Raw genomic sequence first — 14,551 nt, 5'->3', positions numbered from 1 at the left:
AGTCTCACATGGTATGAAACTTTCACCACAGTTTTAGCACTTACGGGATCTTTCTCCCGTGTGCACTTTGGCTACGTCTACACTGCAACACTATTCCAAAATAACTAGCGCTATTCCGAAATAGCTTAGTCCACGTCTATCCAGCAGGCAGTTATTCTGAAATAGTGTCAAAATCCTGACTCCTGTAATCCTCAATGCATGAGGAATAAGGGACGTTGGAGGAGGAGTGCTTTATTTCAAAATAAGCGCTATGTAGATGCTCCCTATTTCAAAATAAGCGACACAATTTACATAGCTCAATTTGCATAGCTTATTTCGAGTTAAGCCCTGTAGTGTAGATGCACCCTTTCTGATGTAAAACAATCACTGATCTCCATATGAATCTTTTCCAGTTTAAACACTTAGGTCGTCTCTCTTCCATGTGGATAGCCTGATGTTTAAAAAGACTGTATCTCCGTATGAAACATTTTCCACAGTCTGAGCACTTATGGCATCTCTCTCGTGTGTTGATTGCTTGATATTTAACAAAGTCGGATCTCAATATGAAGCTTTTCCCACAGTCTAAGCCCTAATTGAGTCTCTCTCCTGTGTGCATTTTATGATGTTAAACAAGGGCTCAATTCCGTATAAATCTTTTACAATATTCTAAGCATTGATAGGGTCTCTCTGCTGCGTGGATTTTCTAATGTGAAACAAGGGCTGACCTACATATGAAAATTTTTCCACAGTCTAAACACATATGGGGTCTGTCTCCTGTGTGGATTGCCTGATGTTTAACAAGCTCGGATCTGCGTTTGAAACTTTTTCGACACTCTAAGACCCATGGAGTCTCTCTCCAGTATGGAATGCCTGGTGAAAAAAAATGTGCAATTTCTGTGTGAAAGGTTTCCTACAGTCTAAGCACATATGCGTTCTCTCCTGTGTGGATGATCGTAAACGTGCACAAACGTGTACTCCCCCCCCCCGTCGTCCTTCCTGGCGCACGTCCTCATGTTCCCCCTACCACACCTGGCGTCCTCTCGCATCCAAGTTCGATCTAGTCTTTGGCCTTCGGGCACCCGCTTTGTAACAGCGCTGTCTGCTCCGCCTAGCGTTCGCCCTGGATGCACCACGGAGAGAGGGGGGTCCGGGCCCACCCCCTCTCACGGACCCCAGCTCAGGAACCTAAGAACACAGATTCTGCTGCAGTCCGGTCCAGCTGGCGGGGCGTCCCGCCGTAACGCACCAGCCCACGGGCTCTTTGCCCGCCCTGGGCTACTTCCTCTCTCCGCGGCCGGTGTCACCGCCAGCACCCCCTCCCTCAAGGGGTGACTCCTCTCTCCTCACCTCCTTGCCTTGGGTCCCATCTGCTATGGGTCCCATTCGGGGAGTCTCTCACCTCCTTTTCCCCCCCTTTACCCTCGCACTGGTGCGGGCTTAAATCGCCCGGCCGGCGTCCTGCTCTAGGGGCCCGCCCCCTTCTGGGTTGATGGCGTATGCTACAATCCGATGTCGCCCCGCCCCTGCGATGCTCCGGCTCCCAGGGTGCGCGCAGGGGTGTGCCAGTGCGGTGGCAAGCGAGCAGCTGCAGCACCGGTGGTATTCCGCCCCCGGCGCCGCCAGACAAGTGGCTATCGGCGGGGTCAGAGTGCAGGACGTTTCTGCCCCGTCACAATGTTCCAGTATGAAACAAGGGCTGACCTCCATTTGAAACTTCCACAATCGGAACACTTACAAGGTCTGTCTTCCCTGTGGGTCGCTTGATTCATGAGGTCTAATTTCTGTATGAAACCTTTCCCACAGTCTAAGCCAGGGGTTGGCGACCTTTTCAAACCCAAGAGCCAAACTACCTCAACATTTAGAACAAGTGGTCAACAAAGCGCTGTATAAGAAAGCCCATTTGCAGGACTCAAAATATACAATGTAATATAGATAATTGGAATGATACGATCATAGCACACTAGAACTGGAAGGGACCTCGAGAGGTCATCAAGTCCAGTCCCCTGCCCTCATGGCAGGACCCAGTACCAATTAGACCATCCCTGATAGATGTCTATCTAACCTGCTCTTAAATATCTCCAGAGATAGAGATTCCACAGCCTCCCTCATGATGATTAATAGCAGCATCAGAGAAACATTGTTCTCGCACACTTTATTTAATGGGACTTCTGCTGCTGCATCTTTTCACACATTGCTTTGAAGTTGACATCGTAACTGGTCAATTTCAGCTTCATGCAGGCATTCAGGCTGTCCTCTGTCAGTCTTGAGCGCAAAGTACCTTTGATGTGATTGAAATAAGAGAAAGCCTGCTCACACATGTAGGTAGAGCCAAACAGTGAAAGTAAGGCCATGCTGACATTCTGCATGTTGTGGAACGTGACAGGAAGTTCTTTCCAAGTTTGCAGAATCAGATTATCATCTTGTTCCAATTTCTTCAGGTCAGCCCATTTGTGCAGTTTTGCCAATTCTGCACGTTGTCGAGCAAGATGTTCCAAATTAGAGTTCAGCTGGACAAATTTTTCCACCCAGACATCCGACTCCTTGAAATCGGCCATTTCCATTTCCAAATCGCTGACTGAGATGCCTGGAATGACGGTCAAATCCAGTTCTTCAACGGACGCTTTATGTGGACGAATCATAAACTTAAACAGAGCAGTGTGTTTGCGTAAGTCAACAAAACGAGACTTAAATGCCGTCAGGAGCTCAGAAACAAACCCGGCAATCTGCTGCAAATCAAGGCTGTTGTTTGGATTCTCTCTCTGATACGAGTCACGGAACATTCGTAATCTTTCGAAATGGGCGAGTCTGCCTGTCTCAATATCTTTGAGGAAGACAGTCAATTTTGACTCAAATCCAAAGACTGCCTGCTGCAGAGTCAGGACTGTATTTCCTCGCCCTCGGAGCTTATGGTTCAAGTCATTCAAATGACGGGTAATGTCGACCAGATAGTAAAACTTGAGCAACCAGTCGCAGTCTGAAAGCTCGGGGTGCTTGACACCCTTCATATCCAAAAAGGACTTAATCTCGTTAATGCAGGAGGCAAAACGAGACAAAACTTTGCCACGAGATAACCAGCGAACGTTGCTGTGCATGAGTAGATCAGGGTACTCGGAATTCACTTCCTCAAGCAGTGACTGAAACTGATGGTGATTAAGGGTGCGGGCAAGAATCCAGTTGACAATACGAACAACCAGCCTCATTACATTTCTGAGATCAGTTCCACAAGATTGCGCACAAAGTGCCTCCTGGTGCACAATGCAATGAAAGTTCAAAAGCGGGCGGTTCAGCTGTTGTGACAAAAGAGGAAGGAATTGCCCGTACTTGCCATCCATGCTAGGTGCACCATCCGTACACACAGACACAAGATTATCCAACGGTATTTCTCTCTCGTTTACAAAGTCCATCACCGTCTTGAGGATGTCTTCCCCCCTCCTTTGGTTTTTCACTGGTAGTATTGCAATCATTTCTTCGTGCACAGTATCTCCACAAATATATCGCCCCAGAATACACAACTGATTAACGTCACATATGTCGGTTGTCTCGTCCAAAGCAAACGAAAAATAAGCAGCTGTCCTCAGCTTTTGCATTTGTTCCTTCTCAATTTGATGGGCCATTTTCAAAGCTCTGTCGTGGACCGTTTTTGCCGATAATGGCAGATCTTGAATTTTCTGTAATATTTTGTCCTTGTTGTGAAACTCATCAAACAGTTCGTGGCCAATTTTTAGCATGCATCTCTTCACATAATCCCCATAAGTGAAAGGCTTCCCCTCTCGAATAATGCTGTATGAGCCGGCAAAACTTGCGGCATTTAAACTTCCACCTTTTTTTGACAATGCCAGCAGATTGTTGGGTCCAATGTTCATTTTCCGCTGCAGCTCCTCACAGGCTTGTTTTCGCGCGTCACCCTCGGGGTAATTAGTAGCAAATGCTGCATGTTTTGTCATGAAATGTCGCTCTAAATTCCATTTTTTGTTTGCGCACAGTCGCTTACTGCAAATGAGACACTGGGGAGAGCCAGACATATCCACAAATGCATACAAGTCTGTCCACTCCTTTTGAAAATTTCGGTACTCGTCATCTCTCTTCCTCTTCGCCATTCTCACTGTTAGGGGGTCAGAGAATAGTACAGCATCACGAAAGATTTCTCAACCAAGCAAATAAACATTGAATATGCACAACCCTCAATGAGTGGGGAGGATGGATGGTTGTTAAAATGAACAATTTTAAAGGCAGGGGTGAAAGTAACTTAAATGTTTTAAGGTACTGTCCTATCACAACCTGCCACCTTGCAGCCTTATGGGGAGGGAGGGAGAGGAATATATGATATAATAATACCTATATGAAATTCAAGTGTGGGGCTGGAGTATGAGGGGTTCAAAGCAAAGTTTTGGAGTGCGGGAGGTGCAGGTCTACTAATTTAGGTACTTGAGGACTTTATCTGCTAAAGTTTGGACTCCTGGCACCTTCAAGGTTAGACAGGCAACAAATTGGGATTTTGAAGGGATGTAGCACTTAAGCTTCCTTTAGATTTTGAAGTTGTCTTGTACATTTTGCCCACAGAGCGTTTATTAGGTGTGGACGAGTTGTTTTCTGATGATGTCCTTAACGGTGGACTCATCATAGACCGTGCAAGTCATATTTTTGCTCAAGACAGACCCGTAGGCGGGAATTTTGAGGGGAGGGGCCTATTTGTTTTGTAAATGTGAGCCGCAATTTTTTTTAAATATGAAGGAGCTCAACACAGTCAGGCAACAAGTGTGCATAAGAGAGGTTTATGAAAAATTTGAGTGGAAACAGTGATTGGTAAAATGGTTTTGTTATTCACACGTGTACATACACGCATGGCAAGCCAGTGTGATCTCACTCACTCACACACACACACACACACTCTCTCTCTCTCTCCCTCCCCCCCCGAACCATCTCTCTCTCTCTACCTCTCTCCCCCCTCCCCAACCATCTCTCTCGTTATCTCTCTCTCTCTCTCTCTCACACACACACACTCTCTCTCTCTCTCTCTCCCTCCCCCCCGAACCATCTCTCTCTCTCTGCCCCGTCCCCAACCATCTCTCTCTCGTTATCTCTCTCTCTCTCTCTCTCTCTCTCACACACACACACACACACACACACACTCTCTCTCCCTCCCCCCCGAACCATCTCTCTCTCTCTACCTCTCTGCCCCGTCCCCAACCATCTCTCTCTCGCTATCTCTCTCTCACACACACACACACACACAACTGCAGAAGGAGGAGATGGGACTGTCTTGGGGTGGGGGTGGCGTAGTGGGGGTGCTGTCAGCTCTGAAAGCTGGTTTCCCCCTGCGTTGCGAGGTGTGAATCCCACTGACTCACCCACATGTTGTGATGTAGTGTCAGCACCTTGCTGGTTGCTGTGCTCGGGTTGTGGGCTGTGGATGAACCCTACTGGCCTGGGAGCACTGCTCAGCAGGTGAGCTGCCTAAGTCACCTAGACAAAGACCCAACCGGTCAGAGGAGTTGGGGCAGCGAGGGAACTGGGGAAGTGAGTGTTCGGGGGAAGGGGCAGTCTTGGGCTGGAATCATGAAGGAACCAGTCTAAGGAGAGGGTTGGAATCTAGGGGCCCAGGGACCCCATCTCACGGGGTCTGAGACATCCTGGCCCAAACTCCTGTAGACACATCACGTCTCTGCTGTGCTGGATCCTGGAGAAGCAATAAACCCCCTCTATTCTACTGGCTGGCGGAGTCTGTTCTTGCTGCTATGGGTGGGGGGGGGGGAGGCAGTGTTGGGGGAACCCCAACACGTCATCACAGGGGGACACAGGCAGCTGGTCACTTCTGGCAGCGCTGTGCCCAGGGAGCCTCATCCCCACAACAGGTCTTTAACCAGCACTGCGGTGCGAAGGGAAATTGCCGCAAAGCAGCTGAGCTCCACCAGCCGCCCGCCACACAGCCCTGATCCCCTGTCAAAGCCCAGCACCAGCGACTGCTTCCCTCCCAGGTGCAAGGAAGGTCAGTGCGGTCGAGGAGGTGGGAGGAAGAACAATTCTTTGTATGCGCCACGCCAGCCTGTACCCTCAAGTGAACCCCAGAAGAGCCATATTCAGATCTCTCACTCGCAAGCCATAATGGGCTGTCTGAATTGTAATAAGCTCCCTTCCCAGAACCGAGCCCTTCATGGCGCTCCTCTTCCTTGGGGTTTGTCTGCTGGGCTGTGGGATGTTTGTGTCCTTCCCCACATTTAAGACATTCGTCCATTTGCTCACTTGGGTGGTTTTCCAGCAGCATCTCCGGCCTGGGCCAGTTTCCCCAGGCTTCTCCCTGTCCCAAGCACTGGGACACATTCCCTTCAGCTCTTCCCACAAAGGTCGCCTGCGGTTCCATTTCCCCAGGATCTTCCTCATATTGAGTCTCTTCCTCCTCCTTTATATACACAATCTCAACACCTGCAGGGAAAGAGACACAATTCAGGCTGGAGTCATTGAGCTGGGGAGAAAGAGGAACAGCACCAAAGGTGAACCCAACACACTGAAGTTGCACAGACCAAATATCTGGATTGTTCCTCCGTTTCCCCCACAAACAGTCTTGGGGAAGGAAACTACTGCAGGTAACAGGCCTGGTGGGAAACTATGAGCACTATCTGCTGACCACACCCAGCCCTGCGAGAGAAGAGGGAGGACTGAGGGCAATTACTAACACCTCCTTTTTGCGGTTCTCAAATTTTTCTTTCATTCATCTGATGATTTGTGCGTCAGTCCTCACCTGTGCAAGTGCCTGTTGGGATCTCTCTTTCCTCCCCGGCCTGGAGGTCGGGCACCCAGGGCTCTTCCCCTCGTTCCAGCCGGGCGATCAGCTCAGGTTTGGGAAAGGGAAACCCTGCACAGGGGGTGAAATCAGAGCAGATCAGGGTGCAGGGAGGGTGGGGAGAGCGTCTGTCCCAAGGGACATTCCGTGAGTGGAACCTGTCCCCGGGCTCTGCTGGGGAATGTGCAATCCAAGAGGACGGGAACATGGTCACTGAGCCCCCTGGGAAGAGGCAGACGTGTGGGGAGGTGAGAGGAATTGAGACGCCCTCCCTAGGAGTTCCCAGGATCTGGGCAGTCTGGGGCCCTTGCTGACACTCACAGCTCTGCAGTTACACCCCTGCCTGTTTCTAAACCTGCAGAGCCCAGAGCCCTCCCCATGGCTGGAGCTTGGCCCAAGGAGGGAGGGGAACAGGGATTCTAGGTGTGAGTGAGAAACAACACAGACAGGAGGATACATGGCCCCTCTGCCTTGAAATCTAGAGGGGCCGGGTGGGGATGATTTAGCACGTCCATTAGGGTTTGACACCCTGGTCTCACTGCACAGGGTGCGGAGATGCAAGTCGCTCTCCCCCGGCAGCTGTGCCCATGGAACCCATTCCTGTCCAGGCCACCTGAGCAGGGAAGATCCTGACCCGTGTCGGACACGCAGACCCCACGGCTCCTAATCCCCGAGGGGTCGGGACGCCCTTACCCAGCGAGGTCACCGCCTCGTAGTTCTCCCACATGACGTCCTTGTAGAGTGGGGGGGGGGGGCGGGGGTTCAGGGCAAAGGGCTGGCGTGCTGGAGGTGCAGTTGCACAAATGTAGGTACTTGAGAACTTTATCTGCCAAAGTTTGGACTCGGGGCACCTCCAAGGTTAGACGGGAAAGGAACTGGGATTTTGAATCTATGTAGCACCTGAGCTTTCTTTAGATTTTGAGGTTGCCTTGAACCTTTTGCCCACAGAGAGTTTATTAGGTGTGGACGAGTTGTTTTCTGATCATGTCCTTGACAGTGGACTCGTAATAGACTTGCAAGGTATTTTTACTCAAGACAGGCCCTTACATGGGAATTCCGGGGTTTTTTTTGCGGGCTGCAATTTTCTTAAATATGAAGAAGTTCAAAACATGCAATGAGTGTGGATATGAGAGATTAAGGCAAAATTTGAGTGGAAACAGTGATTGGTAAAATGATTTTGTTATTCACACATATACACACACAACAGGGTGATCTCTCTCTCTCTCTCTCTCACACTCACACACTCTCTCTCTCTCTCTCTCTCTCTCTCTTCCTCTGCAGGCCAGGGTGGTCTCTGTCTCTCTCACACACACGACTGCTGACACACCACTGGTGGGGGAGGAGATTCTATATAAAGTCAGAGAACACTAGAACTGGAAGGAACCTCGAGAGGTCATCGAGTCTAGCCCCCTGCCCGCACGGCAGGACCAAGCACTGTCTAGATCATCCCTGAGAGATGTCTGTCTAACCTGCTCTTAAATATCTCCAGGGATGGAGATTCCACAACCTCCCTAGGCAATTTATTCCAGTGTTTAACCACCCTGACAGGTAGGAAGCTTTCCCTCACGTCCATGTTAACCGTCTCTTGCTGCAGTTTAAGCCCATTTATACCCTATGCGTCCTGAGCCAGCTATACCCTTCTATACCAACACTCGAATTGTGCATGATCTGAGCACTTATGGGGTCTCTTTCCTGTGTGGATTTCAGATGTACAACAAGGAGCGACCTCCACATGAAACTTTCATCACAATCTAAACACAGACAGGGTTTCTCTCCTGTGTGCATGGCCTGGTGTTTAACCGGGGCTGACATCTCTCTGAAAGTTTCACCCCAGTCTAAGCACTTATGAGGTCTCTCTCTGTGACATGTCTCATGCACAATGAGGACTGACTTCCAAGTCAAACAGTTCCCGCCCTCAAGGCATTGACAGCCCCTCTCTTCCGTGAGTATTAACATCGGAGCTGTTATTGATGCTTTCCCCACAGTCCAAGCGTTGACGGGGTTACTCACCGGTATCCACTGTCTGCATTGTAATAAGCTCTGGGCTCACAAAAAATCCCTTCCCATAACCGAGCCATTCCTGGTGTTTCTCTTCCTTGAGGTTTGTCTGCTGGGCGGTGGGATCCTTGTGTCCTTCTCCGCATTTAACAGATTCATCCATTTGCTCAGTTGAGTAATGTCCCAGAAGCCTCTCCGGTCTGGGCCAGTTTCCCCAGGCGTCTCCCTGTTCCAGGCACTGGGAAACATTCCCTTCAGCTCTTCCCACAAAGGTCGCCTGCGGTTCCATCTCCCCTGAATCTTCCTCATCTTGAGACTCTTCCTCCTTTATATGCACTGTCTGAACACCTGCTGTGAAAGAGAGACAATTCAGGCAGGAGTCATTGAGCTGGGGAGAAAGAGGAACAGCACCAATGGTGAACCCAACACACTGAAGTTGCACAGACCAAATATTTGGATTGTTCCTCCATGTCCCACACAAACACTCATGGGGAAGGAAACATGGGAAGGGAACTACTGCAGGTAACAGGCCTGGTGGGAAACTATGAGAAGAGGAAGGAACAAGGTCAATTACCAACACCTCATTTTTGAGGTTCTCAAATTTTTCCTTCATTCACCCAATATTTTGTGTGTCAGTCCTCACCTCTGTAGGTGCCTCTCAGGATCTCTCTTTCCTCCCCGGCCTGGAGGTCGGGCACCCAGGGCTCTTCCCCTCGTTCCAGCCGGGCGATCAGCTCAGGTTTGGGAACGGGAAACCCTGCGCAGGGGGTGAAATCAGAGCAGATCAGGACGCGGGGAGGGTGGGGAGAGCGTCTGTCCCAAGGGACATTCCGTGAGTGGAACCTGTCCCCGGGCTCTGCTGGGGAATGTGCAACCCAAGAGGACGGGAACATGGTCACTGAGCCCCCTGGGGAGAGGCAGACGTGTGGGGAGGTGAGAGGAATTGTGACGCCCTCCCTAGGAGTTCCCAGGATCTGGGCAGTCTGGGGCCCTTGCTGACACACACAGCTCTGCAGTTACACCCCTGCCTGTTTCTAAACCTGCAGAGCCCCGACCCCTCCCCATGGCTGGAGCGCGTCGCAAGGAGGGAGGGGAACATGGATTCTGGGTGCGAGTGAGGAACAACACAGACAGGAGGATACATGGCCCCTCCGCCTTGAAATCTAGAGGGGCCGGGTGGGGATGATTTAGCACGTCCATTAGGGTTTGACACCCTGGTCTCACTGCACAGGGTGCGGAGATGCAAGTCGCTCTCCCCCGGCAGCTGTGCCCATGGAACCCATTCCTGTCCAGGCCACCTGAGCAGGGAAGAACCTGCCCCGTGTCGGACACGCAGACCCCACGGCTCCTAATCCCCGAGGGGCCAGGACGCCCTTACCCAGCGAGGTCACCGCCTCGTAGTTCTCCTGCATGACGTCCCTGTAGAGGGCTCTCTGAGCGGGGCCCAGCAGCGCCCCCTGCCCCGGGGTGAAATACACAGCCACCTCCTCGAAGGTCACCCGCATCTGCAACAACAAGAGTCCCTCACCCACTGCCTGCAGCCCCAGCCACCATCCCAGTTGTTATGGGAAAAAACCACTGATGCTCTGGGTGGTTAAAGTAGAATCCCACCCCCAGCCTGTTTAGAGCAGCCACGAGGCTTCAGGGGATGGGCAGAGAGATCCCCTTTCTCCCCCAGCAGACAGAGGGCAGGGCCTTCTCCCTGGCCACACACCTGCTAGCCAGAGGCTGAGGTGGAAGCCGAGCTCTGAGCCACAGGCAGGGACAGGAATCCCGGCAGCTTCCCTTTGTGTTTCCCAGCAACCTCTGGCTGGGGGCTCAGGTCTCAGCATTGGGAGTCTGAGACATTTTCACAGCCCTGCCCAGGGTGGTCTGGTTAGAAATGGGGGTGCGGTCGCACCCTGCCCACGGGCCTGCTCAGAAACTCAGCAGGTTTATCCCACCCTGTCTCCTCCCTCCCGCACCCAGCAGCTCCCTGAACCCCCTACCTGAGCGGGCTCCATCCCGGCCATCGCCCGGCCCCGGCCCCTGGCAGTCGGGTGCTCTGCAGCGAACTCTCGACGTGTCTCCTCAGCCTGTTGGGAGAGAAAGGGGCGATGGGGGAGGTGTCAGAAGGGGCTTAAGTCCCTGTCCCCCCCCCGAAGGCTCTGCCCCTGCAGACACGCGCTGGGACTCTCTGGCTCTGCCCTGCTAGGAAGGAACCCAGTTAACTACATAAGGGGACTAGGAAGGGAAGCCAGCAGAGCCAAGTCCAGCCTAAGCCTCAGCCCCCACACGGGGGATGGGAGCCAGAAAAGCCACCCCAAACTCCACCCCCTGGGCGTGCTGGCAACACGGATCAGAACATTTGCTGAAATCGAGAACATCCTTGAAATGTGTTGCCACAATCAACGGAGGCAAAGAAAAGGCCGTGAATTTAAGATTAGGGAGGTGAATGACTAGTTGCTCCCCCGCTTTGCTGCCTCTATCAGACAGAGGCAGCAAGGCGTGGGGGGAAGCGGTATGGGTGCTTCAAAGCGGCAGTGCCACATGGAGCCTAGGGCCAGACCCCAAGCTCCTTGTGGCACTGCCGCTTTGAAATGCAGCACCCTTTGCTCCCTGCAGCGCTTTTGCCTTAAGCGTAGCAACAACCCCGGGGCTGCTGCTCTTCTTTAAAGGCAGAGGCGTCCTTGTCGACTAATCGAATACCTAACGCAAAGTGCATCGACTATTCGATTAGCCAGTTAATCGAAATTGTACACCCCTACTTAAGATAGGCAATTAGCGGTGTAAAGACTGCGGTAGAAATACCTACAGCAAGGCGTGCCATAATGAAGCCATAGAAAAGCCAAGTGGGCACTTCAGTGCATGCAGAATAGGGATTTACTTACAGAATCAAGATTTTCAAATGAATTTTGAATTGCAAGTGATGGAGGGGGACCACATGTTCTTAGAAGTGCCCAACGGCAGCAAATGTTCCAGGATCGTACAACTATTCTAGATGGATGGCTCCGTCGGGCAGGGTGGCAGTAAAAGCAAGAAGGCTCAGACACAGAAAGGTAATAAAATAAACTAACTGACTTTGTTCCTATTTGGGGGCACAGCTTCTGGGACTGAAATTCTTGCGGCTGCCAAGGTACCTAGGGGTGGCATATCGCTATTCAATAGAAACAGATCATTGAAACATCCTTTTGAAAATCATGTTATGCCGGACACGACAAGGCATTTAGGGCATAGGGACATACCCAGGTGCTTCCAACCTTGAAACTTCAGGCCATGAGTGAGTATTTGGGAACCAAGTTCTGGGCATAAATGGGCATGAGAAAGAGTACAAGGGTGCCAAATAGAGAGACAAAATAACACCACACTAAGGCGGGATGGACAATCATTTCTGATGCGGGAGGCCACTCCAAGGTTTCGGTAAGTGTGGCTCCTACCTGGCCCCAAACTGCTGCAGTGAAAGTGCAATGGAGGAAGTGCCCTCTCCCTAGGGCAGCATGGTACCCCAAAACTCTCATCCCTGAAAGGGTGTCATGGGGGGGGGGAGAATTGTTTTCCTTGGCCTCTGAGGATAGGACAAGAAGCAATGGGCTTAAACAGCAGCAAGGGAGGTTTAGGTTGGACAATCGGAAAAACTTCCTGACTGTTAGGGTGGTCAAACACAGGAATAAATTGCCTAGGGGGGTTGTGGAATCTCCATCCCTGGAGATATTTAAGAGCAGGTTGAACAGACATCTACCAGGAATGGTCTAACTCAGTGTTCCTCAATCTTTTGTTATAAAGTACCCCCTTTAAAAAAATTATAAGTACCCCCACTAGCTACAGTTTTCAGACACACAATTTTTTTCTACCATTGCAACACATTCGTTTAAACAGCTTAATCACAGCTGGGCAAGTGATGAAATTTTTGGGTGTAAAAAGTACAAAAATAATAAAGCGCTGTAAAACTTCAAACAAAAGCTCCGTTTTCTCCAAATTTCAGTTGTGTTGATGTACTCCCCGGACTTCTCTCAAGTACCCCAAAGGGTACTCATACCACTGGTTGAGAAACACTGGTCTAGATAGTGCTTGGTCCTGCCATGAGGGCAGGGGACTGGACTTGATGACCTCTCGAGGTCCCTTCTAGTTCGAGTGTGCTATGATTTCTTTGATCCCCAGCCCCATCCCACAGCCTGCACCCCAAAAACGGAGCACTCACCTCTGTGCAAGCTTTGAGTCCTCTTCCACACCTTGGTCCCATCCCCACCACACACCCTTCGTATGTAGAATGAGTTTCGTCCTTTGCACCAGTATGGATGGGGGGGGGGTCCCTCCTTGCCTGCACCTTGGTGCGCAAAACAAAATTCATTCCCCACATGGGCACAACCAGAGGGAACACTGCAGAGTGGCCCTGTCCAGGCCCCGCGCATTTAAGCACATGGCCCTGGGACATGGGAGCTAGAGCCTGCCACAGGCATGAGAAAAAGCCCCTCTGCCCCCCAGCCCCAGGTGTGGCTCCCTCGCCCCGCCCAGGCTGGGGCCCGGGCCCGGGCGGGGACTCGCAGCCAGCTCCGCCGGGAGCAGCCCGGGGCCAACCCCTCCCCCTGCAGCCCGGGGGCACCGGGGCGCCGCTCCCGGGGGGTCTCTCTTACCTGCCCCCCAAGCGCTGCCCGCCCTGGGGCAGGGGCTGGGCCGGGCAGGGCCTGGCCGGGCTGGGGGCGCTGCCCGGGGAGAGGCTCCTGGGGAGGGAGCAGCGGGACTGGCCCGGCCGGAGATTCCCCCTCCCGGCTGCAGCCCGGGCTCCGGGGCCCCGCAGCAGCCCCCGCCGGGGCTCGGGGATCCGGCCCGGAGCCTGGCCCCAGAGTCCCCGCGAGCAGCGGCGGCGAGTCGCTTCCTGCGGCCGGGCCGGAGCCAGCGATCGCTCCCCCCGCGCCTGCTGCTGCTGCTGCTGCTGGGTCCTAGCGAGACACCCGCCATCCGCGCTGCGCTGCGCCCCCTGGGCCTGGCTCTGCCCCGCTCACAGACGCAGCCAGCCCGGAGCTAGGATGGAAGGGGGGCCGGGAGGTGAAGCCAGTCAATACGCCCAGAGGTGGGTTACAGAAGGATCCGAGTCCTCCCTCCCACTTCCTTCATCCAGAGCCTGCCTCTCCTCCAGGACTTCCCTTCCTGACAAAGTCCTTGTCACGCCAACACGGCTGGGCTCAGGGGTTTTGAGGGGCTGCCCCCATCTCAGAACAGGGGCTAGAGCATCTCCCCTCTGGGGTACTTTCTCCCTGCCCCCACCCCTTCCCATGGTCTTCAGTTCAGAATAAACGCCGTGTATTAAACAGCTTCAGAGGGGTAGCAGAGTTAGTCCAAAACAACAAACAGTAGCCCCTTAACAACTAACAAACCATGTAGATGGTATCATGAGCTTTCGTGGGCAAAACCCACTTCTTCAGATGACTGGAGTATAATGCTTTCTTAGATTTTAAGGTACCACTAGACCAGGGCCTCTCAACTTTGGAAGCCCGGGGGGCTACAATGACACTCACAGCACGTCCGGAGGGCCACAACTTAAGTGTGGTTGCATAGACATGCAAATATATATGCAAATAGTTTCTTTCACACTGACGGGCATGAATATAAAGATTAAGGCAAGACTACACCACATGCAGGCCCCATTTAAGTCAGTTCTGCTGCTATTAATAAAATGCAATCGTTACCCCATTTCCACCTCTAGGACAGCACTTTTAATGAGCAATGACAGTCCGGGAATGTACAGTAAAACTCCATTAGTCCGGCATCCAATGCTCCGGGACTCCTGATGGTCCGGCACCATCAGGAACCCAGAAGTGC

The 14,551-nt window shown here is 52.2% G+C and overlaps 2 protein-coding genes across 4 annotated transcripts in view; one reads left to right on the top strand and one right to left on the bottom strand.

The window, feature by feature from the left end:
- Positions 1–14,551, top strand: part of LOC106731862 (zinc finger protein 251-like) — an 89,105-nt gene that overhangs the window by 53,450 nt on the left and 21,104 nt on the right. The gene's annotated exons all lie outside the window — the stretch shown is intronic.
- On the bottom strand, positions 2,117–13,344 carry LOC102456871 (protein FAM200C-like). The gene is made up of 8 exons (XM_075913864.1): positions 12,933–13,344; positions 10,744–10,830; positions 10,134–10,260; positions 9,399–9,512; positions 8,768–9,106; positions 6,716–6,829; positions 6,220–6,399; positions 2,117–4,081 (listed from the first exon to the last, which is right to left on the bottom strand). Exons 1-8 carry the CDS (start codon positions 13,164–13,166, stop codon positions 2,136–2,138), a joined length of 3,141 nt encoding a protein of 1,046 aa, XP_075769979.1. The 5' UTR covers positions 13,167–13,344; the 3' UTR covers positions 2,117–2,135.

This window comes from Pelodiscus sinensis, chromosome 32 (assembly GCF_049634645.1).
Source record: "Pelodiscus sinensis isolate JC-2024 chromosome 32, ASM4963464v1, whole genome shotgun sequence".
NCBI classification, from domain to species: Eukaryota; Metazoa; Chordata; order Testudines; family Trionychidae; genus Pelodiscus; species Pelodiscus sinensis.
Note: the sequence above shows the minus strand (reverse complement) of the source record. Positions and strands in the feature narration are given on the sequence as shown.

Excerpts from the sequence above, each read along its gene's own strand:
- LOC102456871 (XM_075913864.1), bottom strand. The coding sequence starts at position 13,166 with ATGTCCCAGGGCCATGTGCTTAAATGCGCGGGGCCTGGACAGGGCCAC. Across the intron at positions 10,261-10,743 it reads CCGGGATGGAGCCCGCTCAG|ATGCGGGTGACCTTCGAGGA; the intron begins GTAGGGGGTTCA and ends TTGTTGTTGCAG. Across the intron at positions 6,830-8,767 it reads AATGCAGACAGTGGATACCG|GGTTTCCCTTTCCCAAACCT; the intron begins GTGAGTAACCCC and ends CCCCCTGTGCAG.